The sequence below is a fragment of the Drosophila hydei genome, unplaced genomic scaffold (assembly GCF_003285905.1).
Source record: "Drosophila hydei strain 15085-1641.00,03,60 unplaced genomic scaffold, DhydRS2 tig00000379-arrow-arrow-pilon, whole genome shotgun sequence".
Lineage (NCBI taxonomy): Eukaryota > Metazoa > Arthropoda > Insecta > Diptera > Drosophilidae > Drosophila > Drosophila hydei.
This window is the reverse complement of record NW_022045720.1, coordinates 246,245-271,343: the sequence shown is the minus strand read 5'-3', so window position 1 is coordinate 271,343 and position 25,099 is coordinate 246,245. Positions and strand designations below refer to the sequence as shown.

The following is a 25,099-nucleotide window of genomic DNA, read 5'->3' as shown; positions in this document are numbered from 1 at the left end:
TGTGTATAGAAATTATTAATAAATTATGATTTTGGATGACACTATAAATCGCACGAATCTACAGGCAAATAGCTAAGTGTGTGTGTGTGTTGGGGTTTGTGATGCTAATCAACAGCGCGTTGAGCGATTTAAAACAACAACAACAACAACAACAACAGCAACAAACACAAGTTAAGCCATTGAAACGATCTAACAAATTCAATATGAGGCACTCAAATCTATCTATGCATCTATAGAATCATTGCCATCTATGTATAGCCAATGTCCGTGTATGCACATACAAATGTGCGTGTGTGTGCGTGTGCGTGTGCTTGTGCGTGTGTTATAAGTAACCCATCTGTATAAAGCGCAAGTGTTGTGCGCTATTTTTGAAATCTTTAATTTAATTTATTCCTCTTTGTTTTTTTTTGTTTTGTTTTTTTTTTTTTTTTTAATTTTTATTAGCTTCTTTAATGACATTTCGCTGGTTTTGGCAGCCATTTGCCACACTGTGCCCCGCCACCCAAGCCCAATCGAAGCCAACGCAGCCAATATATATCCACCATCGAGCACTCTACAAAGTCCATCAGTGGCTGCTTGTCCGGCCTGTTACGTGGGCTCATTAAGAATTTTTAGTTTTTAATTGACAAACGAATGCGAGAAAATAAATTAATAAATAAATTGAAAGCAAAAACAACAACTTAAGAAATTGCCAGCGAATAGATTTGATATATATATATATATATTTATTTTCGATATTAGAATCTTTGAAATGCGCCAAAAAGATGTCAGGGGCTAGAAATTGGAATGCTAAAGCAATGTTGACAGCGAGTCCAACTATTAACGGATCCAAATCTGTGTGTGTGTGTGTGCGTGTGTGCCGTGCAAATTGTTGGCCAAGAAAATATCAAGGTGATACGATAGCTGAAAGCTCTACATGAAAGTTACATCAAGCGATATTAGCAGGCTCATCAGATAACTAAATATGCTCATAACTCATCACTCATTACTCATTATGCACTGCGAATGACGATTGGTCCACACAAATTGGAGCGTTGAAGTTGGGTTTACTTAGATACGCGTTATTACTGAGCATATTTATTACTCGTTGTTCATGACTCATTGCTCATTACTAATTACTCATTACTCATTGCTCATTACTCATTGCTCATTACTCATTACTCATTGCTCATAACTCATTACTCATTACTCATTACTCATTACTCATTACTCATTACTCATTACTTATTACTCATTACTCATTATTCATTACTCATTATTCCTCACTCATTTATCATTACTCATTATTATCATTTACAGAAAATATTTAGAACATAGACTTAAGTGTTATATTATTGGGTATACCCAGTGAAAAATGGAGTATAAGCATATATATTAAGTATACGTATTGGCATACCCAACATCAATAATCTATACTCAAGAAATATAAATGAAGTAAACTAGTTGAAGTATTCAATAGGAGTCACTCAATTTTTGTCAATTTTTAATAACTATAAAATTATGGAGTACATAATACCTATAGTACATAATACTTAATCCGCAAGGAGTTCGAGTTGTACTAGCGAGGCCATACTGTACCCATATCGAGTAAGCTACATTAGATGCCTTCCGGTTTTCGAAGAGTTTTCATATGTTTTTGAGGAAATATCAAGTCCCAACTCAACTGAAGTATTACATCCATTTTGATTAATCAAAGTTGTCAAATTTTGATGGGTTTATTAGATAATTACATATGTACGCAAGCCATGCAAATGAACTAAATAAACTAGCTGAAATAAAGTTATCTAGTTTTTGTGGCTCATTTTCCGGTCGCTCATAAACATGTTCAAGGGCAACTCGGGCCTCGTCACGGCACGATTTATAAGTCATCCGATCGTTAGCTTTATTTGTCGATTTAATTTAATTTAATTTATGCTTCCCACTTTGCTCAAATATTTTTTATAGATATATATATATATATATATATATATATATATATATATATATATATATATATATAGTATATTCTAAATATATATAAATATAATATATATACATCTAATTTTTTTTTTGACAACGTGCAGACTTTTATTAGCACCACGCTGTCAAATGAACGAATCTTGTTTATTTGCGCATGGAAAATAAATAATCAAAATATGCCAAGAACATATGAAGTCTTGGCTAACTGAGAACGGAAAGCCAAGAAAGCGAGAAAGAGCAGCTCGTTCAGTCGTGCGAGGCGCAACAGTTAGTCTATGCAGACCTGGTAGCTGCTAGCGACTGTCGCCCCGCCTACCTCCTGTTTCACTGACTAAGTCAAGGGCAACGTAAGCGGCCAAAGTCCAGCTGTGCTGCGGGTTAAAGGGTTTAAGCTGCTGCTGCCGCTGCTATTTCGCCGCTACAAACCACAAAAGCTTAACTCTCAATCTGCTCGGTTGGTGTGTGTGTGTGTGTGTGTGCTTGGAGCCTTGTTACCTACATTTGATTTGGCTAATATTTAATGGCTGTTGCTTGTTTTTATGCACATTACTTATTTGTAGTAGCGAACACACGCACGTTCAGTGGGCACGGGGCCACAACAATGCGGCGATAATATAACGGTAAACATGTAAACAGTACGACGCGTCACTTACAATACGAAACGAAATGGAAGTGGAACCGAAACCGTAACTGAAACCCAAACCGAGCAACGTACGCGCAGCAAGCGCTTAAATGTTTACCGTTGTCGCTGCTTCTGCTGCTGTTGCTGCTATTGCTGCTGACGACGCGCCATACGATTCGTCCTGCCCGACGACGTGCGTGCTAATAAAACGCCGACGTTGTCGAGGCGGTCAGGTTGCGGCTGCCAGCGCTGTCTGCTGCCGCGGCTGCTGCTCGCTTTTAAGCGAGCCCCTAGCAATTGAGTCAGATCTCAAGCGAATTGAGTCCACTCGATTTAGTTGAGTTAAGTTGAGTTGAGTTTTACTATGGCCATTGAGTTTCACTCGCTAACCGAGTGCCACTCAACAGCATGTTTATTGTGCTCTCTTCATGTACACGCACACAGGCACACGCACGCACATGCATTCGCATACTCGTACACACACATATACACGCAACCCTGGCTAGCGGTCAATTACAGTAGGTTTGCGGCTTATTCACTATTTGCATGGAATTGTTTTGTCGGTGGAGCTCTGCGACTTCGCCTCCTCAAAGAAGAGCTTGAGCATATCGGGCCTCAGCAGCTGATCGCCATCTAAACGCTCCGAGTTGTTCCAGCGCAAGAGCGCGGGTATAACGGTAAGATTGTAGGGCGACAAGCGAAATTTATTAGCTGGTGATTTATCCTTCCAGGCGGCTCGGTTGCCCACGTCAACCGTATAGATCAACGAATTTGGATGGGAATATTCGCGAAATGCCGTCTCCACCGCATCCTCAACTATAGAGACGAATTGTATTTAATTCGCGTGCAAATCTGTAAGATGTGAACACACTCACCCGCCACACAGTCAGGACACCAGCTACGACCCTTGCTGTCCTTCTCACCAAAGAAATACATATAGATGAGACAGTTGTTCTTGGCGTGCACTTTCAGTGCATCCTCCAGTTGCTCGTAGCCCGTTATTGGCACGTATTGTGGCATCCTATTGCTTGGTGCGGCTCCGCTCAATTGCTTGTTGGTTAACTTACTTACTGATTGTACGATAAGATTTCTTTGTTTCTGATAAGCTTTATACCTGGCTGCTTTTACAGCCACCAAATAGGTCTAATTTACCAGCGACAGCAACAACAAAAACAAAGGGGCACTTAGACTTGCCGGCAATTTATTATTTTCAGTTGTGCGGTCACACATACATACTAGCCTTATATTGGTATTTTTTGTTTTGGAGTTAACTGGTGCGTTATTGTGCATTTAATACTGTATATAAGCCTCTTCACAATAGTTGGCAATGTGCATTGTGCAAGGCATTGCGCGGCAATTTGAAAAAAAAATTTTTTGAAATTATTTTCGAAAATTTTTTGTGACACATATAAGCGAATGTGATAAGATAAGATTGGTTGTATATGTAAATATGTATATGTGTTTAAGTTTGAGCAGATGGTTGACTTTTTGTTTGTTTGCCTTTTCTTTTAAGTAGACGTTTTAGGCATAGTTTTATATAGTTATATATATATATATATTTAAGTACATATATATTCCATATACATAACGCGCAATTCTTTTTTTTATAGTATTAACTGTTCTTTTCAGTTCTGCAATTGATTTTGGTTTACTCGTTCGCCTTTCCATGCGCTTCTCTAGACCAATTCGAACGGTTTAAGCATGGCATTGCTTTACCGACAGCTAACTCTCGTTCAGTGTTTGTTTCTCTTTCGCACTGCCATAGCCAACGCCTTTCTATGCGCTTCTGTGTGACCTTGCGCTGCTTATAAGATTTCGTCTTCAATGAAAGCCGAAGCTTTTCTAGAGTTTCCAAGATTCTGGGTATTGTGCAACGCATAGCGAAACGCAGCTTTCGATCGCCCTGACCCAAAATCGCAGCTGCTAAACTTGAACTTCACAGAGCTCGAGCGCAAAAAGTGCAGACGTCGTCAACTCCATTCCCATAAAATGCGAGAGCCAACAATCAGCAGTAAACAGAACTCAACGGCGTTCCAAAGATGGGTGAGTACATCGCGCATGGAATGGATTTACCCAGTTTGCAGCTGACAAATTTCTTTTGCAGCGAGCAATCAGGGTTTGAGGTCGATGCTGCTGCTGGCGGCGCTGATGATTTTGGTGGCGCAGCAGCTGGTGGCAGCCAGCAAGATAGCCTACAAGAAGCCGTTGCATGGCAAGCTGAGCCACTTCAAGGATCGTCGCTTCAGGCCGCGCACGACGAGCAGCCCCGCGGTGAGCAGCACGGAGCCGGCCGATTGGCCAGCGCCCGTCGAGTTCATCATCAATAGCAGCACACCCAAGGCGTTGCCGAAAGAGGAACTGGTCGAGAGCAGCACCAGCAGCAGCTGCACCAGTACTCCCACTCTGGAGCAACAACGGCAGGAGGAACTGGAGGAGCTGCAGCTGGAGCCGGAAATGGGTGTGGAAGCGGACAGCAGCTCGACGACCACCACGCCCAGCAGCATGGACAACACGTTGGCTTCACCGCCCACGCCGGCTGTAGTGGAACAGCAGCAGCAGCCAGTGCCCTGCACCTGTGGCGTCTTTCTCACATCGCAAATCAAGAACGGATTGCCCGAGACGCCGCTCATACACAACGAAATGGATCGCATGTATCCATGCAATGCCATTGGACGCAAGCAATGTCAGACCAAATGCCTCGAGGCGGTGAGTTGCAACAACAAAGCATAGTCAAGCTATCGCCATCTCTCTCTCTCTCTCTCTTTCTATCTCACTCGCCGTGTAGATCGTGCAGCATTTGCCGAATTCGGCGAACATTGTTTGCGCCACACTAGGTCACAATTGCCACAAGGAGCGCGCCTATCTGTTCATCAAGAACTGCCAGAATGTGTGGGTCAACACGAATCTGCAGGCTGGTCGCGAATATTGTTGTAAAGAGGGGCTGCCCTATCGCTGTCCTTTGCTTGGCTAAGCTGACGCAGGCCACAAAATACTGTATTTAACCAATAATCTACCGCTGTGAACAATAAAGTCTTAAATAATGCAATCAAAAAACGCCAGTATGGCATTTTTAAAAAATACTTTTTATGATAGTTGATGGCACTTGGTATTTCAAGTTGTTGTCCATTTTTAGTGCATTGCTGTCAGTACTAAACGATATTCTGGTATATCAAATTGTCTGGCAATTTTTCGCTTCAAAACGTTTTAGTAGCATTTAATAATTTTTAATACCTTATTAACGTAAGATTATTCCATTAAAAATATGTGGCATAGTGCGAACGCAAAAAAAGCTCCGATAGATATTGTCGAAATTGCTATCGATAGATTTAAGCGTTTGGTTTTTATTTAAATTACAGTAGGCAAACTAAATTTAAACTTTTATAATTTTATCTTGTTTTCCAAAGTATGCTTGGAAAAAATGTTGTTGATTTTTCAGTTAAGTTTTTTTATAGCCAGTTCAGATTTAATTCTGGCAGTGAATACAACAAAAAAAATTCTTTCGAAAAGCACTGCTGTCCAATATTTTAATATATATAATTTATAATTTTTTTTTTTGTCTAAAATTCGTGTTATTTGCCAATTTGATACAAATGAGTTATAAATATATTCGAATATACTTTTGGATTGTTTTAATACTATCGCTAGTGCTCTTAGTGCGTAGTTTTATACTGTCATTATTCCGCCGAGGTGGTCACACTAAGCCAAACAGATTAGATTTTTGCTAAGGTGAGTTGCACTAAATGTTTTTCTAGTTAATTGTTGATTGTTTTTTTTTAGCAACTATTCGCAAGATGGTTTGCGTTCCATGCTTTATCATCCCATTGCTGTTATACATCTGGCACAAGTTCGTGCAGCCGATTCTACTGCGCTACTGGAATCCATGGGAGAAGAAGGATGCCGAGGGTAACGTAGTCAAGGCCGGGCCAGAGTTTCCGTTCGAGTGCAAAGGTGGAGTCTGCCCATTTGTGCCCGGCGGCAAGAAGGAGCTGCAGGCTGACGGGGATCGAGCTAGGGCTGGAGCCGCTGCAGCGGCTACTGCTGCTACTACTGCAACTGAACAATCATCGTCGAAACCCGAATCCGAATCCGAATCCAAGAAGATCATTTAAATTGTTTCATTTTTCTTTTGTCTTCCTGCTTTTTGCTTTGCTTGCTTTCGTGTGTGTGTGTGTGTGCGTGCGTACGCGCGCCCATTCAAAGCTAACATATGATTACACTGGTGGCACATATAGTAAGCACAGTGTGAATTCCAAATAATATACTTCAGACACTCGCACACAAAAGTAACTGTTCAAGATACACATTCACGTATATAAATATATATATATATATATATATATATATATGTAATAGACATATGCATGTATCTAATAAACACAAACTAAACCAAATAAGAAATGGAATAAGTAGATATAAAGATTGATTTGTTTAGGCTCTAAGCGTTTGGTATTTGACTATGCTTCGATAACATATATATTGCATATTTTAAGATATTTAGTTATATACTTTCTCATAAGCTAATGCACAGATTAAACAATAAAAGCAAATCGAATGATTGTCTGTTGAGCTCTACGAGTTAATATTTGGATCTGTATGCGAGGTACGTTGGAAGGCAGATGATCCAGTTCGAATGTGCACTCTGACCCAAATTATTGAAGATGGTATAAATTGCTAAGCTATTGCCAGACCAAGTTATATATATATATATATCTTTGTCAGATTTTCAGGTTCGATTGTTCTGTATCCACTTTTATTAAGCAACGATAGCAAGGCCCAACTGGATCTCATTTGAAGAACCTTCAGGCTTTATGATCAGAAGATTTTACACTTGCTCAGCTCTAACCAGTTGGGAATCCTAAGCTAACAACTTTAGATATCATTGGATGAGCACTTGGTTATCAAGTTGCTGTCAGCTTAGTCCGTGGGACGTGTTCAAACGTAAAGCTAAAATGGGTTTCAGAGAGCAGAGTCAACAACATATCATCTGCCCTGGCTGAGCTGTTGGGCCAAGCGTCACAGACTACAAGTAAAGTTAAGCATGAATAGATGTGCGTCTTCAGTGCTTTTATTTACTGCTCAAACGTAGCGATGCTTCCTGCTTTCATGGAGCTCTGAAGTCAGGGCTACTGCGTCACCACACTGCTTCGCAAATTTGATAGTCTCTTGAGTTCTCCTTTATGCGATACTTTTCGAACGCACCTCGTATGTTATGCTTAGCCGAAGCTCCTCCAACACTTCATATTTTCGAGTTATTAAAACAGTTTCTTGAATTTTGTTTTTAAAATAATTATTTTATATTTATTATGTCAAAAAAATTAGCATTTGCATTTCGGCAACGTGCATTTTGCGTGTTTCGTTCGCTGTTTTAAGTTAGGACAACAAAAAATTGTACAATTTACACATTAAGATTAAGAAAAAATAGCGCAGCAAAACTAAAAAAAAAAACAAAAAAAAAAAATACAAATAAAAATTAAGATGAAAATGTGATGAAAAAAAGACAAATTAATTGTTGCATATTTTTGGAAAATATTTGAATATTTCAATATTTCACGCGCTGCTCGCTAAAATTTTTATTCAATTTTATTTTCTTGCCTAAAGCCTAATTATATAAAAAAAAAACTTGGCGCATTTTATAGTTTATCATCATATATATATATGTATATATATTAGTGTATATATATATATATATATATATATAGTTATTGTAGGGGAAAAATCTTGTAATTTGTTGCGTCGTCAACTTAATTGAAACAATTATGAGAATCTTTTTACAATTTAAACTTAAGATTAGGATTTATATGTAGAGCTACATAGAAAATATGTGTGATTAAAAAAAAATAAAATATATATATATATATATATATATATATATATATATGTATATATATATATGCGTGTGTTATAGGCTTTCGTTCGATATAACTAACAATTTTGTTTATATAAGCACTTCAGTTGCGACAAAAGATTTTTGCCTTTGTTTTAAAACTTAATGATTAAACGTAGTCGAGGCTAAAAACTATTAAACTATTCATTATATTATGTCTTTTTTTTCGTTTTCATTTTGTTTTGTTGTTGTTGTTGTTGTTGCTGTTTGTCTCAATGCTTAAAAGCGTTGGCCGCTTATACAAATACAAATTACAAAATACAAAATACAAATTACAAATTACAAAATACAATTTAATAATGCATAAAAAATAATTTGCGCTAATTTAAATTGTTTACTGGAAGCAGCGACGTTTGCAAATAAATATTTCATATATATCAAAATATATATGAATATATATATATAAATATATATATGTATATTTATGATGTTAACTTCAATTCTATTTCGACATATCAAAAAAATGTTTATAAAACTTTTGCAAACTTTGCTTAGATGCTAAATTTCTAAATTATATATATACATATATATATATATGTATATGTGTAAATATAATTATATTTATATCTGTCACACATACATACATATATATATATATATTTATGCAATATATGATTTCAACGCGCACTGTACAACAAACATTAAAGTTAAACATTTAAATTACTACAATAATAATTATGTTTTTTTTTTTTTTGTTTTCTGTTTCATTTCTGTTTTAAATTAAAGCTTAGGTTCTAAGTTGAAAAAAAAATAAGGTGAGGAGCAGGTGCTGTGGTTGAGTTCTCGTTTCTTTTGCATTTGCTTTTGCTTTTGCTTTAGCTGGTTTGCGGAAGGAGTTGAAGAAGTCAATTGGGTCGCTCGCTGCGGCCCGGCGCCTGGCGCACTTTGAGTGGCCACACCTTCGTCCGTTCGCCTGCTAGCGGCGCTGGGGTCAAATGTAAATGGCCTCGGAGCCCTTGTTGGCCTGATGGCCGCCGGAGATGTAGAGATTGTTGGCCGCCGGCGACTGTACGCCTTCGGACCAATCCGAATTGCTGCGCGGCGACGACGACGACCAATGGCCGGGCGACTCGGGCGACGGTGTCGGATAGCTATCGAGCGTCTGCACCAGATGCTGCGGCGTATGTCCGCCCGAATGCTGGCTCGGCGGCGTTAGGTACTGATAGAAGGCCTGATTGTGCTGCGACGATGGCGACAACATGTTGGTCGACGGCGACGAGCCCGACATAGAACTTTGTATCGAAGGCGGATTCATTTGACCCGAGTGAAATGAGTCTGTGAAGTGAAAGTGTGAGTGCATGGATTCATGGCGAGCTGAGCTAGAGCTGCACTTACCCGGAGATCCACAAAATCCATTCAAGTCCAAACCGGCTGAACCGAACTCAAGGCCTCCAAGAGCTTGTTGCTGCTGCTGTTGCTGTTGCTGCTGCTGCTGCTGCTGTTGTTGCTGCTGCTGCTGTTGTTGCTGCTGCTGCTGCTGTTGCTGCTGCTGCTGTTGTTGTTGCTGCTGCTGCTGCTGTTGTTGCTGCTGTTGTTGTTGCTGCTGCTGTTGCTGCTGCTGCTGCATTTGCGGGGACAACGTTTGCATTATTGCACTGCTTTTAGCATTGTTGGAGGACTGAGGCGCCAGCATGATGCCCATATCGCTGCCCGTGGGCGAAATGATGCCCAAGCTGACGGGCGAGCCGTTGCCGTTGCCATTGCCGCCGCCCAGCAAGCTGTTCAGATTGCTGCCGAATTGCTTCTGCTGCGTGGCATGCCGCATCGCCTGTATGTGCGTCGGCGATGTGGGCAAGCTAGGCCGTGACTTGGCCGGCGAGGGTGAGCCTGCAAAAGGGTGAATAGAGAATTGCATTTCGTACCAAAAAGAATCCTTTGATTGTTCACTTACCCAGGTAGGCGTGCGGCGACAGTGCCAGGCTGCTCTGCACCGAGTGCGGCGGCGACTGATTCGAATAGGGCGGACTGAGACCCTGCTCGTGGCCGCCGTTGGGCAAACCGTTGCCCAGGCCGCAGAGCGTATTGGTGCTGCGTCCGCCGCTCAGGCCCAACGCCTGGCTGTTCAGCAGTTCCTGCTGAAATGGCGAGCCCATCGAGTAGCCATACGTGTCCAGCTTGATCATGTCCAGACTGTTCGCTGGCAGCGATTGCATCGACTGGGCATTCTGAAAGAGAGTTTAGATTAGAGATTCGATTTCTGTGGCATTTGTAGAGAGGCTGAGGCTCACCTTGATGCAGTCCTCATAGCTCGGCGGCTGTTTGGCGCCGTTGTTGTTGTTGTTGTTGGGCGGCGCTGCCATGGCATTCGAGTACATGGAGCTGGTGTCGTACGGGCTGGGCAGATTCACCAATTGCCCGTTGACATTGCCGTTGGCTGTTGCTGCCGCTGCCGACAGCGGCGGCGAGTCCAGATCTGTGCAATTGTTGCTGTTGCTGTTGTTGTTGTTGTTGTTGTTGTTGGCTGCCTGCGTCAGCAGCTGGGCAGCATTCAGAGCACCGTTCATGGCCTTTTTTGAGGCAGCGCTGTTGCCATTGTTGCCGTTGTTGTTGTTGTTGCTGGCCTTTTTTGAGCTCGCCTTGCGTCGCAAGCTGCCCATATTGGCAACAGCACCGGCGCCAGCCGACGCATCCAGCGCATTGTCGGAGCCATTGCCTTCGATTAGCTTGGCCTTCTTGGCCGCCTTCTGCTTGGCCGCCTGGCTGCTCTGCTTGCCGGCCGCACCGCCGGCCGCGATCACCGTCGGCTGCGTGATCAGCTGCGGCTGCTGGCCCGGCGGCGGCGAGCCGATCATCGCCTGCGGCGTCATGCTGATCATTTGTGGCGAGCGTGGCACATGCTCGTCCAGCAGCCGGACAATATCGTGATGCAGTCGCTCGCTGGCCACGTCGCGGGGCAGACGATCCATGTGATCGGTGATCTCGCGATTGGCGAAATTGTCGAGCAGCGCCTTGCATGCCTCGTAGCTGCCCTCACGTGCGGCCAGAAACAGCGGCGTCTCGTCCTTGTCATCCTGGGCATCCCGATTGGCGTGATGCATGAGCAGAATGTTAACGGCTTCGGTATTGTTGACGGCAGCGGCCCAGTGCAGCGCCGTCTTGCCCGAATTGTCGGCGGCATTGATGTCCGCATCGGCCGTTATCAGATCCTCGACCATGCCCTCGATGGCCAGGCGGGCGGCCAAAATCAGTGGCGTGGTGCCGTCATGCATGCGTGCATTCAAATTGGTGGCGCGATTGCGCAGCAGTATCTGAAAGACGCCCATCGCATCGGCGGCAACAGCTGCATGCAACGGCGTCCGTCCGGTATTGTCCTGGCAGTTGGCATCGGCGCCAGCATCGAGCAGACGCTTGGCCGCATCGGCACGCGCATAGCGCGCCGCCAAGTGCAGCGACGTCTCGCCCGTCTTGTCCATGGTGGCATTCAGTTCGGCGCCCTGCGCCAACAGATCGGAGATCACCTGAGCCGTGCTATCCTCGTTGTTCTCGATGTCCTCGCCGCTGTCCATGCCGCCGCCGCGCACAGCCGCTATCATTAGCGGCGTCAACCCGCAGGGACCGCGCGCATCGACGTCGTGCTTGTTGCCATCCTGATGTGCCGGCGGCGTCATTATCGCACGCACGTCCGCCACATCGAGATGCGCCTGCGACCAGACACGCGGATCGGGATCTTCGTATTCGCTGGTCATCGTATGATCGCTGGCATAGCCAACGCTAGTTAGGCCCGCCACACTGCCGCCGCCCAGACCGCCCAGGCCGCCCAAGCCGGCCAGCCCGCCGCTGTTCATCTGATCGCCGCGCTGTCGCTTCGGCTGCGGCATGTCCGATTCGTCGTCCGACCAATGGCTGCCGCTGCCAGCGACGCCGCCCAGCTGATGCGCTTGCGCCTGATTGAGCCCCACTTGCTTATTCAGATTGCGCATCTCCTGGCCATGGGGATCGCGACGTCGTCGTGACATTACAGCAGCGGCCGGAGCACGGAAGCCCTCCGGGAACCATGTAACGCCATGCGCACGCTTCCGCTGCGTGCCCAGCAGCATGCCGAAGAAGGCCAGCACGATCACCACGAGAACAATGCCCATGATCACAAATTTGACATTGGCCGGAGATTCGGGTCCCTCGCTCTCGCCGGGACTCTTCACGCCGCGCACACTATAGATGGGATAGCGATTGTTGAACGTATGCTTGGCCGCATAGGCGCCCAGGAATTCGGCCGCCTCGTGGGCCCGATTGAAGCATTCCGTGCACTTGCGATTGTCGATCTCCAGATAGATCTGTATGCCCGTCTGGCCGTTGCGCTGCGTGTAGAGAATCTTGTGCTTTCGCCCGAATTCCGTGTCCTGTATGTCGGGCATGCTGGAGGCGCCCTTCCAGCTGAATATCATGTCGTTGCCCAGTGCATCCTTCTTCACGCGCACCGTCGTCCGCAGGATGTGGCTCATCTCGCGCAGAAATTGCGGCTGCTCCTTGGCGAACTGTTGCATATCCATCAGCATTATGACGGACATGGCGCCCTCGGCCAGCTGCGACGATTGCTCCGATTTCTCACAGTCCAGCCCGTCCCAGCTGCACTCGGCATTGTTGCAGCCGTAATCGCACTTGCCATCGCCGTAGTGCTTCTGGCAGTAGACATCGTAGATGGCCGCACAGCGCTTCAGCTTCTGTTCGCAGTCGCGTCCGTCGTAGAGGCAGGCGGCATTGTTGCAGTCCTCGTTGCACTGGCCGTCCATGAAGACGCGCCAGCATTCCGGCGCCGTGCAATTGGCCCACGGATTGATGCCGAGCGAACAGTCGTTGCCATCGAAGTTGCAGGCGTACGTATTGCATTCCGTGTCGCAGACGCCGTTGCTCTGCTTCTCCGGACAGCCGCGCTTCTCGCACATCGCCCGCTGCTGTTCGAGGTCGGCGGCATAGATGCCGGCGGCGCCGCTGCTGCCGCTGCCGGAGCTAATCGAGCCGGAGTTGCCGCCCGACCAGCCAGCATAGCTGGCATCGTAGATCTCACAGCGTTTGCCCGTCCACTTGCTCGGGCAGAGGCAATCGTAGTCGCCCAGGAGATTGTCGCAGGCAGCGCCCTGCAGGCACGGACTCGACTGGCACTCGTCCAGCGTATCGATCTCGCAGTGCTGGCCGGCTGTGCCGCGACTGCACTCGCAGCGATAGCCGCCGGCGTCCTCGATGATGCAGTTGCCGGCCCGGCACGGATTCGAGTCACAGTCCTGGCCGCTGAACTCACAGTTCTTGCCGTAGTAGCCGTCGGCACAGACGCAGTGGTGGCCGCTCTGCTTGGTGCTGCAGACGCCGCCATTCTGGCACGGCGACTGGGCACAGAAGTTGACCTTGTGCTCGCAATGGCGACCCATGTGGCCGGGCCGGCAATTGCAGTGATAGTTGTTCACCAGCTGGACACAGTCCAGGGTGCCGGCATTGGAGCAGGGATTGCTGAGGCATTCGTTGATGTCGCCCTCGCAGCGGGCGCCCACAAAGCCGGGCGGGCAGGAGCACTCGAAGCCGCCGACACGATCGATGCAGCTGCCGTTGTTGTGGCAAGCCCCGGGCACACAATCATCCTGATTGAGCTCACAAATGATGCCCAGCGTGCCGGGCGGGCAGCTGCAGCTGAAGCCGTGCACCAGATCGTGACAGGTGCCGCCATTCTGGCAAGGATTCGGTGCACAATCATCGATGTTCAGCTCACAGTTCTGGCCCTGGAAGCCCTGGCGACAATTGCACTCGTAGGCGCCGACCAGATCCCGACAGCTGCCGCCATTCTGGCAGGGCTGCGAGGCGCACTCATCGATGTCCTGCTGGCAGTAGCTGCCCGCATAGCCCTGGCTGCAGTAGCAGACATGGCTGTTGCCGTGATTCTTGCAGGTGCCGTTGTTGCACAGCTGTTTCACGCTCAATCCCTTGCGCTGTGCGGCATCCTGGCAGCTGATCATCTGCACATCGCACAGCTTGCCCGTCCAGCCGGCGGCGCACTTGCAATTGAATTGATGCTTCAGCTGGCTGCAGCTAGCCCCGTTCTCGCACGGCGACTGGGCGCACCAGTCGACAAAGTCCGAGCACTGTTTGCCAGTGAAGCCGCTGGGGCAATGGCAGGTGTACTCATCCCGCTGTTCGTGGCACGTGCCGCCATTGAGGCAGGGCGCCGAGTCGCATTTGTTTAGCTTGTACTGACAGTTGGCTCCACTGTAGTCGGCCAGGCAGCTGCAGTTGTAGCCATTGATGCCGTCGACACAGCTGCCGCCGTTCAGGCAGGAGCTTTCCGTGCAGTCCTCGTCGTTCGTCTGGCAATTGATGCCGCTAAAGCCCAGCGGGCAGGTGCACGTATAACTGTTCACATACTGGCGGCACGTGGCGCCATTCTGGCAGGGCATGCTCAGGCACTCGTTGATGTCCGTCTCGCAGTGCTTGCCATCGAAGCCATCCACGCATAGGCAGGAGTAGTCGCCAATGCCGTCCAGACAGGTGCCGCCATTCTGGCAGGGAAACGAGGCGCAGTCGTCCGTATTGATGGCACAATCCCTGCCCTCATAGCCCTTGGTGCACAGGCAGCGATACGAGCCGGGCACATTCAGGCAGCTGGCGCCGTTGCGACACGGCGAGCTGAACGCGCACTCATCGATGTCCTCGTCACAGTAGCGTCCCGTATAGCCCAGCTTGCACGTGCAGGAGAAGTCAAGGAAATTGGGACTGGGCGTGCACTTGGCCTCGTTGCGACAACGATTGCTGGCACACGGATCCAGTTGACTCTCGCAGTTGAGGCCCGTGTAGGGCACCTTGCAGACGCACTTGTAGCCGTTCACCTTGTCGATGCAGGTGCCGCCGTTGGCGCACGGATTACTCAGGCAATCGTCGATGTTCGTCTCGCACTTGTGGCCCGTATAGCCGGGCATGCACTGGCAGCTGAAGGCGTTCAGCTTGTCGAAACAGCTGCCGCCGTGCTGGCACGGATTGCTGGCGCACTCATCGATGTCCTGTTCGCAGCGCTTGCCCGTGTAGCCCGGCGGGCAGTGGCAGATGAACTCATTGATGCCGTCCTCGCAGCGGCCGTCGTTCACGCACGGACTGGACGCACACTCGTCGACATCGCTCAGACAGCGGGCGTCGTAGAAGCCGCGCGGACACTCGCACTTGTAGCCATTGACCAGATCCATGCAGACGCCGTTGTTGGCACAGGGATTGCTGGCGCACTCGTCCACATTCAGTTCACAGTGCTGGCCGGTGAAGCCGGGCACACAGCTGCAGCTGTACGAGTTGATGCCGTCGATGCAGCTGGCGCCATTGTTGCACGGATTGCTGTGGCACTCGTTCACATTGATCTCGCAGTTCTTGCCGCTGGTGCCGGGCAGACAGTGGCACAGATAGCTGCCCACACGGTCCACGCAATGGCCACCGAATTGGCAAGGATTCGATTCGCATTCGTTGATCTGTTTCTGGCATAGATAGCCGGTAAAGCCCGGATCACAGAGGCACTTGAAGCTATTGTCGCCGTCGATGCACTTGCCCCGATGGCAGGGACTCGAGTCGCAGTCATTGATGTTGATCTCGCAGCTGGTGCCGGTGTAGCCCGGCGGACACTCGCAGCTGTAGCCGGCGATGCAGTCGTGACAGATGCCATTATTCCGGCACGGCTGCGACTGGCAATCGTCGATGTTGATCTGACAGCGGGCGCCCGTAAAGCCAAGCGCACAGCTACACTTAAACCCGTTGATCTTGTCGTGGCAGATGCCGTCGTTCAGGCAAGGACTCGACTGGCACTCGTCGATATCAATTTCGCACTGGGTGCCCGTGAATCCTGGCATGCAAACGCAACGGAACGTGCCCGGATCGTCCAGGCAGCTGCCCTCGTTCTGGCACGGATGCGATTCGCATTCGTTGATGTTCGTCTCGCAGCGCGGCCCGGTGAATCCTTGGGAGCAGTTGCACATGAACGAGCCCGGCGTATTCACACAGATGCCATTGTGTTCGCACGGCGATCCCTGGTCGCATTCATCAATATCCTCGGAGCAGTCGACGCCCTTGTAGCCGGTCGCACAGGAGCACGCGTAGGAGCCATTGATCGGACTCGTGTCGCAAATGGCATCGGCATGACACGGATTCGAGGTGCAGGCATCGTCCAGGTGGCACAGCAGACCCGTCTTGCCCGGCGTGCAGCGACAGTAGAAGCTGCCAACGCCATCGATACAGGTGGCGCCATCAAAGCAGGCCGCTTGCACACAATCGTCGATGTTCTCGCTGCAATCGCTGCCCGCCCAGCCGTTCACGCAGATGCAACTGTAGGTGCCGTGGGTGTTCGTACAGGTGGCGCCGTTCTGGCAGACAGACGGACGCAGCGCACACTCGTCCACGTCCACGTCACAGTAGCGACCCGTAAAGTTTGGCGGGCAATTGCAGCGATAGTCATTGATGCCATCCACACAGGTGCCGCCATTCTGGCAAAGATTTCCGGGACAATCGTCAATGTTCTGATCACAGTTCTTGCCCTCGAAGCCTGCAAATGAAGGGAATGCGCATTGAGAATTAGTTTCGTTGAAAAAAAAAACCGATGAATCCGTTAAAACTTTATAGCATATATAGTTAGGTTAACAGTAAAATAAAGTTAAGTTAAGCTGATTTTAGCTTGAATATATCCCAATGATATAACTCTATACCCTATGGCTATATGTGTATTGGTATGCACACACATACATCAGCTCAAAATTGTAAATAAAATCATAAATTTTTTAAAGCCCAACAAAATCTTTACTGTTTAGTGAAAACTCTTTTATTGGGCCAAGCTAGTAATTATGGCAAAAGAGAAAAGTGCATAAAGCGAAGCAGCAAGACAAAGGCAAAAACAATAACAAAATTAATCATAAATCTTCTAAATTGTTTTTGAATTTGATTTGAACAACGAAAATACCAACAGTTTGATTGGCTCGCTAAACGGTCACACTGCAAGCGAACATGTGTACAGATATCTATGTATCAATGTGTGTGTGTGTGCGCATGCAAGTGTGTGCATATGCATGGCTGGTATTTGTGTATGTGTTCAATGAAGTGCATAAACAGATTTATGGACAACAACACAGCAGCATCATAAAATGCTTCAATAAACGAAAACGTTTACAACAACAACAACGACTAGCCAGGGCATGAACAAAAAGTGGTTGCCAGGCAATGCGAAGAAGGCGCACAAAGCGCAGACAACGCTTAAAATATGTCCATACGTCTATACGTATGTACATAATGTATGTATGTATGTATGTATTGGCTCGGCAGCGTATGCAGCTGTGTTGCACATGTTTTAGCAGCCAGATGGAGTCTCGGCAAGAATGAGGGAGGGTGCCGAAGCGATGAGAGCGTTGAGAGCAGACACAGGTAAGTCGAGAACAACAGCCGGCGCTCTGTCGCTCTCTCAAGCTACTCATTTCGCTCTCGCACTACGGCTGCGCACACTCTTAGCTATGTTGCGCCTGCGGCGTTATACATACATACACACACCACATTCATACAAACATATTAAAAGACGGCAACAACAACAACAACAGCCAAGCCGAAAGAAAAAACTGCGCGCCGCTGCGCATGCGAAGCGAATGAGCAAACAAAATGTAAAGAAATAAAACTGACGCTCGCATGCGCATACATACATAAATGTATGTACCTATGTATGCGTGTGTGTGTATATGTGTATATGTGTACAACACGTCTTTGGTTGTTCTTTCCCACGGTCTCATATCTGGCCAGGTAGCTATCTGAATGCGCGCCAAGCAAACGAGCGCAACGAGCGTCGTCCACGAGCGCGCTCGTTCGCTCGCTTCACCATCCACATACACAAACAGAACCAAAAACAACAACAACAATGCATAAATGCTGCTTATGTTGTGCGCTAGCTATGTCTACAGCTATAGCTTCGGCTCTCGTTTGGGCAGTCGGCACTCGGCACGCCTCGTCGCTCGGCTCGATCGAGTTTTCTACTACTTTTATGCTGTATGCATGTGTGTGTGTTTGTATGTTTAGCTACGCTTCGGACTTCGACTTTGTACATTGCGCTTTACTTTGTGCTTCATTCGAGGAATTAAATCGCACTTTGTTGTTCCCCTTACATCCTCTACCAAACCATACATGCTCTCGCTCTCTGTCTGCTGAGTATGCGTGTGTGTGTCTGTGTGTGTGTGTGTATGTATGTGTTTGTACATGTTCGTTTGTGTGTGCCTGCAATGGAAGCTTCGCGCGCTCTTTGTGACTGGCTCTCGGCTGCTCGCCCACAGCTTTTTTTAATGGCTTTTCTTGCTTGGTCGGTTTCGCTTCGTTTTGGTCTTAAAAGAAGGGCCCAAAACACACACATATGCATAAGTAACTATGAGTATGTGTGTGTACGCTTGGAGCTTGCTATCCCAGCCCAGTTGTTGTCATAGCTTGTTGTTGTTTTTGCTGCCGCTGGGCTGATCGATTTTGTTGTTGCTGTGCACAGTTAATTTTTTTCACTTCATCTTTTTTGTGGGCATTTTTTCTTTTATTATTATTATGATTATGTGTGTGTGTGTATTTAGTTGGGGGACTGCAACTTGTTGCTTGGGACTGGGATGGAGACTGGAGAGTGGCATTTTCAATGCATACTTTTAAAATTAAACCAAGGCAGGGCAGCAGCAGCAACAACAACAACGTGCATCTGCTGATCTGTTGCACACATGTTTCATGTTCGCGCTTCACGCCACACAACACAACAATCGACGTTACCCAGTCACTTAGTGGCACTTTGAACTCTAGACATCAGCAGCAGCCGCAGCACAAGCAGCTGCTCCAGTGACTATCAAACCACGAGCAAATTGAATGAAACGTTGCAAGCTGAAAGACAAACTGCACGCTAAAATTATGCAGCCCACCCTCTCATTTGCTATGCCAGTGTGTGTGTGTAGCCATTTAAGTCAATTGGTTGCAACAATTTGCATGAGTTGTTGGTCCGTTGGGTCAATCGACGACCTGTGACAAAAACTAAAAGTCTGGCAACAATGTTGCCAAGCAATTAATGCAAACATAAAAGGTCTGTTCCGAATTCCGCGCAATATTTAAATGTTGCCCATATTCATTTAGAAAGTTCATGTCATTAACTTTGGTGGGAACATCTGAAAATGGAACAGATGAGATTTCAACTAACGGAATACGTTGCCCCTGCTTATTATCGATAAAAGCAAAACTTTTGCCAAATCTGCAAAAAATTAATATTGGCCTCAAATGGACTGGAATTGGAACAGACACACCGATTGGTGGGAATTTGCAACAAATTTATCAAGCTTAGCTAAATGTTGTCTTGGATACGAATTGGAATTAAAGTACACTCAAAACACAGCTGAAACAAGTGGTAATGGAACATATGCTTTATGACCTAAAGCAATTGCGTTGAGCATTCGTTGAGCACTTGATATACTTGCATACTTTGATTGGCATCGATTAATGGTTATCGTTTTTACTAGGTAATGGAACATCGGCTTTCTGAGTTCAGTAAATTGCGGAACTTTTGATTAGTTGCTAATCTTAACACTTCCCATTGATGTTGTTATCGATATTTACTGCATATTTGAATCGGCATCGATTACTGCCTATTGTCTGCATGTGAAAACACTTGGTAATGGAACATTCGCTCTTTGATCTCAAGGAATTTCTAATGGGCATTTGATCATAATCGATTAATGCCACGATTGTTATCGACAAATTCATTTCTGTGCAAGCTTCTTCTGAGTCATGACTCGCCACGAGCCAAATAGTGGCCCAGGTTTTGAAGCGCCGCTGCCTCTGCCTCTGCCTCTGCCTCCTCTGCTGCTGCTGCTGCTGCTGCCCACGCGAAGTCAAACTCGTTTGCTAGCTGCTTGACTCGTAGCCAAGTGCCACCGACAGTCCCCCCTGAAATTGTCCATCCAGTTGGCTCGCTGGCTTATTATTCATCATTCATTCAGCTCCGGCAACTTTTACCCAAAGAAAAAAGAAAGAAAAAACAAAAGCACATCCCATTTGGGCAGCTCCTGCTCCATGCTCTCCATCTCTCTCTCTCTCTCTCTCTCTCTTTGGCCGTTGCATTTTGTGCATGACCTCCTTAGGGCGTAACTGTGCTTAAGCAGCTCTGTCCAGCAGCTATCTATCCTCCATGGTCCATTGGCGTTGACTGAGCCGTGCCTGATTTATTTGTAATTTACTTGGCTGGGGCAGAGCAAATTAAGCCAGGCGCTCGATTTTGATGCCTTTGACTGACTCGACGCGACTCGTTTCACGAGCGCAGTTAGGGAGCCGCTGGGAGAGGGAGGCAGCTGGGCTGGGAACAAACAAGTTGCTAGCCAGCCCGTTTTTTGCATTTTGCATAATGAGTGCAATGCGCCGCCCTCCGCTCCTTGCAACAACAACAACGGCGACCACAAAATTCCCATTGGCATCTCCCGCGCTGCCTCAACGTGATGTCCACAGGGCGATTCGTGTCGTGTTGTTGTTGTTGTTGCTGCTGCTGCTCTGACTGGTTTGCTATACTTTTGCTGCTGATGTTGTTGTTGCAGTTGCTGTTGTAATTTGTGTTGCTCAACATTGGCACAAAAGGCGTTATAACATTTCCATTGCATTATTGCATTTTTCCTTCTTTTACTTTTTTTTTTTTTGGTATTTTATGTCTGCAACTCGAAATTCCTTGTTGCTGCTGCTGCTGCTGCTGCTGTTGTTGTTGTTATTGGCTCAGCGTTGTTTTGTCACACTTTCACACGCTCAGCTCATTAGAATTTTTGATTGGGCGCAATTAATATATATAGATATATATGTATATATATGCTATGAGCTTATAGAGGCCACTCCCACCAACTCTGTCCGTCGTACGTCGTCCATTGCAGTCTGCGTCCATTCGCACTACACTACACTACACAACAATGCAATTCATTTTAATTGAAGTGAATTAAATGAAAATTGCATACACACACATAAATACACACAGACACACACACACACACACGCCAATATGCCTTCATAAATATGTAAAATGTAAATGTTGGCAATTTACATGTCTAAATTGAATGCGCGACAATTGACTCAGTTCACGAGTTGTGTGCGAAAAAAAAAAATGTTGAATTTGACATTCGGTTTAACCATTGACACTTGCTGTTAAAGTGAATGCAACGAGCATAGCACACATATATATCGTTAAGTCTAAGAAAAACGCCAAATTGTTGTGATTGCTTAGAAAAAATTAGGAACAATTGAAAATGAAACAAGTTAAATGCGCATGGAATGAATTGAAATGAAATTCAATGGCAAAGCAGTATCACAAAATATATATACTTATATATATAAATCGATAAGTTGAACAAATTTGACAATGCCTAGCTGGCCTAGGAACAATGGAATGGAAAGCATATTTAATATTTAATGTATAACAGTATAACATATAACAATAACATGAAATATGCAAGTTTTGATATACATTTATCGATATGTGGACGATATGGAAGTTGGAATGAATGGAATAAATGTTTCTGGGTTAACAAAAGTCATGAGGAAACGTCTGAGTATGAAACATAAACATGAAACGCAACAAAATGATGTGAAGTGATACATAACAGAGCTATATTATAGAACCAGTATGACAGATATGCCATAGAGAAAGTCTAGCTTCGTAGTATCACTGTTTCTAGAAGATGTCCTACGAAACTAAAGAAAATATTAAAAAAAAATATAATTTTGAATACTTTTTTCTGAAATAGACATACAATATTGTAGATCATATATATATATATATATATATATATATATACTCCGATATACTCTTGCTTGATTAAGCTCAATTTAAGCTGTGATTAAATAAGACGAAACGTTTTATATTTAACTAATTAATATCAACCAAAGTTAGTGATATGATACAGTTAGCTGATCTAACTAGTTCTCTAATACACATAGAGCTATAGTAAGATTGTTTAAGTTGTGATCTGTCCTCTATTTGATCTAATTTTCGTAAGTCAGAAACATCTGCTAAGTTACACGAATTGCTTGACTATATATTATTATTATTATTATTATAATTATTACTGCTATCAAAGTGTTGCACTTACCACGTGGACATTTGCAGTCATAGGTGAGTCCGTTGGCGCGACATGTGCCGCCGTTTTGACAGGGTGAGGGTGAGCAGGGCTTGTACTTCGTGTCGCAATCCTTGCCAGTGTAGCCAGCCGGGCACATGCATCTGGAAAGTGGATAGAAGCAGAGGAGTAGAAATGTTAGATTAATGGACCAATGGCAGCAATTAACGGCAGGCTGCTGCATGGCCTTCCAAACTTCTTAGCCAGTTGCAATGTGCAACGTGCAGCGTGAAACGTGCAACTTCCGTTTGTGTCTCTAGTTGTATTGTGAACATGGCATGCGCCTCGTCCAGCTGCTGAGCTCTCTTAGTCTCTCTCTCTCTCTCTCTGCAAGATCTCGCTCTCTGTGTCCCTCTCTCTCTCTCTCTCTCTTGGACGCTCTCTTCGTTTGGCTTTAACCGGTTCTTTGGGGCTGGGTACACACAGGGCCACAACAATAAAAAGCCAATATGTACAACAATGTTGGTAGCTAGTTTTTATGTACACAAAATCTGTTTTTCCTCTTTTATTATTTCTTGTAATGCTGCTTCAAGTCCGGCTCTATGTACATTGATTTTGGGCCTAATTCGTTAAATTGTTTATGCTTTAAATTATATATATATATATATATATGTATATATAGTATAACTACACATGTATATATATATATATACATTATATAAATGATATTTAAGTGCAGCGTTTCTTGAGAACTCGGACTGGTTCTACTTGTGGCCCCGTAAAAGGTAGCTGGCCCCAACCCACCTCCCGTTTGTTCCCTTGCTTTGCTGCTTCTGAAGATGGCCGCTAATTAAGGCTATTAAGCGCATTTAATTAAATTAAACAATTAAAAGGCACAAACGCTTAAATAGGCAACGGGCCTCGAGTGCCGCGCTTACACTTTGGGGACCTGTGCGACTGGCCAATGAACCAGGCAGTACCCGCTGGCCGCTGCCCACTCTTCTCCTCTTTTGGCTAAGCTGCCATTCCATGCGCACTACCCAAATGCCCACTTTCAGCTCTCTTCCATCCCCGTCCATCCGTCCGTCCGTCCCTTTGGCTGACCAAATTACACATCGTAAATTGCTTCACCTTCGCTTTGGGCAAAACTAACGAACAAAATTCAAAATTGATTTTTGATTGACATGTGAAACTCAGCGGGCCAATGGCCCAAGGCGTTGATGATGCTGACTGAGGATCGCTGAATTGCTGGATCACTGAATCAGTCTTGCCGTAGAGACCCACCGCAACGATCGCTGGATCATTAACTGAGTAGCGAGTGCACTCATAGCGTGAGTGATACTACTTTTTGGCTAGCAATACAAAATTGGTAACAGCTTCTGAGTATACTCATTCAAATTCATTCATTTATATTCATGACTATATTCAGCTTTTATTTAACTGTTTATGCACTTTGAAAATCAATAGATATGAGCTATTCATTTCATATTCATGCATTCATGAATGCACTCACTCGTTATTCATGAATTCATTCACTTCTTTGAATATGCGAATTTTAAGAGATCTTTTTCTTCAAAATATCTTACACTTTATATTCACTTGATTGCTATTCATGAATGCACTCACTTTCTTTATTATTATATATATTCAAATATTCATGAGTGCACTCACTTATTATTCATAAATACACTCATTTCTTGAGTGCACTTATACTGATATGGAAATGCCAATATATGAATACATTGCACACATTCAAAAAGGAAACACTCACTTGACATTCATGAATACATTCATGTGTCACATAAATCAATATTCGTTTGCCTGTCCATTGTGAATGATGAACAACGAATCGAATGTTATTCGAAGATTTGGCTTGTTTGCATAACTAAATCCATTCAAATTGACAGCTTTAGATATTATTAGATGGCTTATACGTTCGTAATTGGCTGGCTATTCATATTCATACGCTTAGGCATGACTAAGCTTGCGCCCGTATCATATATCGCTGGCCACTAAATTAACCATTTTATTTAGCTCGATAAAGAAATAGAAAATTATCATAACGCCTGATTTAAGCAATATAAACAATATAAAAACGGCAAGCCAATGCGAATATTATGCGAAACGATTCGAACCGATCGATCGATTGATCGAGCTACCAACGGTGGCTGCCGGGCAAAACCAGACTTAAGTGAGCCGTTGACAAAAAGGAATCAATATCCAACTTCTCGCCTAGCGAATGTGCACTGTAGTCATCGATAAACTGAAAAGGCGCAATGTTTGTCCCACAAATTGTCAATTAGCCATCGAGCCTTAGACATAAGCTTATGCTAATTATCAGCCAAAATCGAGTCTTATTATTATTCAACAAATGCCAAAAGGGAAAACACAGTAAAAACATATGTTAACATCGCACTTTTCAGCTCGATTGAGTTTCTATATCAAGTCTCATACACTGTTTTCCTTGCAATATGAGTGGTATATTGGCTAGCGGGTTATATGCCAAATGCCAGTGGAAAGGAGTGAGAGAGAGAGAGAGGTTAGACAGAGATAGGGATAGTTATAGGGATGCATATAAAATAGAAGGAACATGAGAAAATGCCACGG

General features: G+C 45.5%; 4 protein-coding genes across 4 annotated transcripts in view; 2 read left to right on the top strand and 2 right to left on the bottom strand.

Annotated features, from left to right (window-relative positions):
* Positions 1–2,933: 2,933 nt before the first annotated feature.
* LOC111601644 (thioredoxin domain-containing protein 17) lies at positions 2,934–4,060 on the bottom strand. The gene is made up of 2 exons (XM_023318323.2): positions 3,457–4,060; positions 2,934–3,397 (listed from the first exon to the last, which is right to left on the bottom strand). Exons 1-2 carry the CDS (start codon positions 3,599–3,601, stop codon positions 3,120–3,122), a joined length of 423 nt encoding a protein of 140 aa, XP_023174091.1. The 5' UTR covers positions 3,602–4,060; the 3' UTR covers positions 2,934–3,119.
* A 100-nt stretch (positions 4,061–4,160) lies between these two features.
* LOC111601623 (follicle cell protein 3C-1) lies at positions 4,161–5,619 on the top strand. The gene is made up of 3 exons (XM_023318292.2): positions 4,161–4,624; positions 4,686–5,287; positions 5,367–5,619. The coding sequence occupies exons 1-3, from the start codon at positions 4,621–4,623 to the stop codon at positions 5,550–5,552; spliced, it is 792 nt and encodes a 263-aa protein (XP_023174060.2). The 5' UTR covers positions 4,161–4,620; the 3' UTR covers positions 5,553–5,619.
* A 526-nt stretch (positions 5,620–6,145) lies between these two features.
* Positions 6,146–6,884, top strand: LOC111601630 (UPF0729 protein GD16342). Its single transcript, XM_023318297.2, has 2 exons — positions 6,146–6,307; positions 6,359–6,884. Exon 2 carries the CDS (start codon positions 6,373–6,375, stop codon positions 6,688–6,690), a length of 318 nt encoding a protein of 105 aa, XP_023174065.2. The 5' UTR covers positions 6,146–6,307; positions 6,359–6,372; the 3' UTR covers positions 6,691–6,884.
* Positions 6,885–9,092: 2,208 nt separating this feature from the next.
* LOC111601614 (neurogenic locus Notch protein) overlaps positions 9,093–25,099 on the bottom strand; it is a 44,124-nt gene continuing 28,117 nt past the window's right edge. Inside the window, exons 5-10 of the mRNA XM_030224167.1 lie at positions 22,526–22,656; positions 10,694–16,959; positions 10,357–10,630; positions 9,943–10,292; positions 9,801–9,861; positions 9,093–9,740 (exon numbers count right to left, since the gene is read on the bottom strand). Coding sequence (XP_030080027.1) covers positions 9,397–9,740; positions 9,801–9,861; positions 9,943–10,292; positions 10,357–10,630; positions 10,694–16,959; positions 22,526–22,656 — 7,426 coding nt within the window. The 3' untranslated portion in view covers positions 9,093–9,396. The remainder of the gene's footprint in view (positions 9,741–9,800; positions 9,862–9,942; positions 10,293–10,356; positions 10,631–10,693; positions 16,960–22,525; positions 22,657–25,099) is intronic.